At 28.5% G+C, this 4,031-nt stretch overlaps 1 protein-coding gene across 1 annotated transcript; it reads left to right on the top strand.

The window, feature by feature from the left end:
- The first annotated feature begins 865 nt into the window (after positions 1 to 865).
- Positions 866 to 2,286, top strand: LOC102588314 (uncharacterized). Its single transcript, XM_006362039.2, has 3 exons — positions 866 to 1,112; positions 1,802 to 1,926; positions 2,047 to 2,286. Exons 1-3 carry the CDS (start codon positions 909 to 911, stop codon positions 2,111 to 2,113), a joined length of 396 nt encoding a protein of 131 aa, XP_006362101.1. The 5' UTR covers positions 866 to 908; the 3' UTR covers positions 2,114 to 2,286.
- Positions 2,287 to 4,031: the final 1,745 nt, after the last annotated feature.

Here is a 4,031-nt window from a genome sequence, read left to right as displayed (position 1 = left end):
AAAACAAATATTGCAAATTAACAAATCATAATGAAAATGATCATAATTTAAAAGTACTAAATCATGCTAAAATTAAGTTTGATAAGTATCAGTTACATGGCTAAATATTAAAGAAAATTAAAATTATATTATGTATTTTAATTGTCTAAACCAATGTAAAACTAAAGAACAAATACTCAATATTATTGTCATTCTTAGTGTTGAATTGATTTTCTTTTTGTATTAGTATTAATTTGATTTTGATATAAGCTTTATTATAATTATCAACATGTACATCTGTGGACTATAATCTTTATTGGCCCATTCATAATTCTAAGTTTCAAACTTGAAATAATATATTAAAAGATAAAAAACTATAGAAAAGTATAAGAAATATTTAAAAATTATATCAAAGTAAATATTTTTATGTATAAAATAAATTTTAAAATTATATATATAAATTCGGGTTGGTTTGGTCTCGGGTTGATTTTTTTTAGTTAAAACCAAACCAACCCAAATATAGTCAGGTTTTTTTTTCAAAACCAAACCAAGTCAAACCAAACCACTTGTCGAGTTTTTTTTTCGGGTTGACTCGGTTTGCGGTTTGGTTCGGTTTTGTACACCCCTAATAACAACCATCTAAACAACTAAACAAGTATTACTCCCTTCATTTCAATTTATTTGTCTTACTTTTCTTTTTAGTCCATTTCCAAAAAAACAAAAAATTCTTTCGTCTTTTGTAACAACTCTGTCATTTACTTGTACTGATACATATCAAGTTATAATATATATTATCTTGATTAATAAAAAATAAATTTAAAAAATACTATATAATATAAAGTCCCTCCAAAGTCCCTCAACAACAATACTGTATAGCAGAAACAAACATTCCTATCCTCACTCTTTTTTTTCTCTCCTCATTAAGATCAATGGCTGTGGTAAACTCTCTTTCAACACCTTCTCTAATTACAAAATCATCTTTTACTACAAGAACAAAAAGGCTGCCTGTCCACAGACAAGTGGTATTTGCAAGTATTCATGATAATATTTCAAACATCTCATCATCATCATCAACAACAATAACATCAACCAATCCGTGTCAAATCAAATTAACTTCGAAAAATGAGCTTAAGGTATTTCATTTTATTTAATAATGGTGATGGTGGAATTCGATTCCTAAAACTTTTGTCTGCTTTGATATTATATCAAATTATATTAAGCCTAGAGTCTATTTTGATATGTATCAGAATATGACTCATCTCAACTATTATGAATTGATGTTGGACCTTCATATTAAATTGTCCATACATCATATGTCCAGTTTTGGACGTGAAATAGAAATGAATAGTTTCTTTATATGAATTTGAGCAATTCTTCATTCATGAGCTAAGTTTTGAATTGAGTTAGATGCATTTGGTAGAGTATTTCATGATTATCTTTGTTTATTTATCCTTCTTTCTGTTTAGAACGTATTGATTCGATCTAATAAGTAGGAGGACTAATCATCCAATCTATAGATTTTGTTTTAAAATTTTGAAATAATATTTGAAGATTATTTTAAGTGATTGTTTATCAAACTTACGCGTTATTTCAATTATGAACTTGAAATATGAAATTTTAAGTTTAAAAATAGATAATTTAGAAGTTTTCACTCAAAAAAAATCTACTGTGTTTTCATGTCCAAACACAAAACTTTAAATTTCAAATAGCCTTTATCAACTCAATTTCACTTATTAGTAATAATTTTTTTTCCAAATATCAACCAATTCATGTACAAACATCTACTGATTTTTCGTAATATATTTATTATATGAATATATAGGTATTTGAAGATAAGTCAACGGGTGTAGTTTGTTATAGAGATGAATATGGAGAAATCACATGTGAAGGATATGATGAAGGCCCTCGTTTTTGTCACCAACCCCCAAAGTCTCCTTCTAAATCAAGGTATATATATGTAACATTATTATTGTAATAATTAGAACATATATATACATATAATATTATTAATACAACCATATGATTAATTTATTTTTGATACTTACTATAACATGTTACAATATTCAGAGATGAAGAGATTGTAGAGCTCCTCCAAAGATTTTGGCTTCATATAGCTGATGATGCTGTGGAATGAAGAGACTTTGTGCATTCTTAACGGGCTAATAATCGACTCGATTATATATGGTTCAAGTTCAAGCTAATTAGATATTGTTATATGAATAATATGTATTTATTTTGTTTTATTCAGACTCATGATAGCTGTCATTGTAAATAAGGAATGATATTGACTTGCCTTTTATTTTCTTACTAGTTACTTTCAACCTAATGTTTTTTGCTTCCAACCCCCCCCCCCCCACAACACACACACACCTACCCCTTTTTTTCATTTTTTATTTTTATTTTGGGCTCTCACCGACTTTTGATATAAAATTCAAACTTGAAATTTCTCATTTAAAAATTAAATTATTAAAATAGACATAGTTTAATTTATTTAATTATATCAACAATACGCTCACGTATGTGTGGATCAGATTCTTTTTATGAACCTAACACGTGAAAGTTTTTTTTGATAATAGGTGTGGTGAGGCGAAACTCAAAACTTTCTTTAAGTTGTGCGAGTGTGTGACTAACTTAAGTCTAAGTTATTAAAAGAATAATTAACCCAATTAGCAGCCCATTATTGAGATAAACTCAAAATACACTACTAACAAAACGTAAAACTCCAACGGAATCCGTAGATATTTTTATAACTTTTTTTAAAAAAAAATGACAGGCATCCATTGGTTATTTTTCGCGTAATAATTATAAAAAAATTAATTTTTTCTTAAGAAAAACCGACAGAGTTTTTCACTTTGTTTCTCTTTTTTTTTTTGTTGCAAAAATCGAGGGACTGTATCGCTATTTTAATTGCAAAATTGCATGCATTTGAGGAATATAAATTAAAAACAACGATAGTATTTAAAAAAAAAAGCATTTGTAGACCAATGGAAAGTGCTTACTACTGTAAGAATTGTACCAAAAACAACGAAAAGTATTTGAATCATTTGTCGACTTAGCAAGGGGTGAAGGAACCTCTCAAGAGATTGGAGGAAAAAAAAATGTTCTCGAGAGGGTTTGAGATGAATGAGATTCATTCACTCTTATGTAGAAGTGTCGTTTGAATCCTCAGAATAAGTAATCTCTAATCGAGAGTTCTTCCTCCATCAATAGACTATACGGAAGACAAATCTAAATTAATTGAGTTTGTATTATCAGATATATAAACCAAATGGATCAATTGGTTGGATGTAATCTCTCAACTTTTAACCCAATGTTTTTGGTTTGAGCTTGAGAAAAGAGGAACACTTTGGTCGAGATTGTTTTAAGGAAGGTGATTTGCTAATCGAATCAAAATAAATCCTCACCCTAAAAAGAAATTGATAAACAATTTGGTCGGGGGCACTTTCCCTATAAGGAAGTTTTAAATAAATTAGGAATTTAAAGTTCCTCCTCCTCCTATAAAGAATGTGAATTATTGATCGAACTCAAATAAATTGCCTCCCTTAAAGAGAATGGAGAAACATTCTTGTCGGAAGTGCTTTCTGTGGTAAGGATGTTTTGAAGTAAACTAATAATCAAGAGAATCTTTTCCTTGCATAAGAAACATAATTTGCTGATCGAATTAAAATAATTCGTTTTCCTAAAATAGAATCACTACTAAAAAACGGGTATGGGGTGACAAATTTAATTAATATTGGGTGACGAATTAGTGACGAAAAAAAGGTCGCTCGATTTTTATTTTTTTAAAAAATTCTATTATATACTGACGAAAAAATCCGTCATTAAAATTTATTCTAAATAAATACATTTATTTGAAAGTGACGGACGTTATAATCCGTCATTAAACTCGTTACAATATTTTTTAAAGTCATATATTCTAGGGCATAAAATTATTTCAAAGAAACTCACTCTTTCACTCCAAAGCCTCTCTTTCCATCTCCAATGAAGCTTTCATCTCTTTCCATCTCCATCTCAATAGGTAAGCTCCCAAACTCTTATCTCCATTTCAATTT

The sequence above is a fragment of the Solanum tuberosum genome, unplaced genomic scaffold (assembly GCF_000226075.1).
Source record: "Solanum tuberosum cultivar DM 1-3 516 R44 unplaced genomic scaffold, SolTub_3.0 scf00376, whole genome shotgun sequence".
Lineage (NCBI taxonomy): Eukaryota > Viridiplantae > Streptophyta > Magnoliopsida > Solanales > Solanaceae > Solanum > Solanum tuberosum.
This window is presented reverse-complemented; position numbering and strand designations above follow the sequence as displayed.

Coding starts and splice junctions, on each gene's coding strand:
- LOC102588314 (XM_006362039.2), top strand. CDS start 909: ATGGCTGTGGTAAACTCTCTTTCAACACCTTCTCTAATTACAAAATCA. Junction 1,113..1,801: donor CTTCGAAAAATGAGCTTAAG/GTATTTCATTTT, acceptor ATGAATATATAG/GTATTTGAAGATAAGTCAAC. Junction 1,927..2,046: donor AAGTCTCCTTCTAAATCAAG/GTATATATATGT, acceptor TACAATATTCAG/AGATGAAGAGATTGTAGAGC.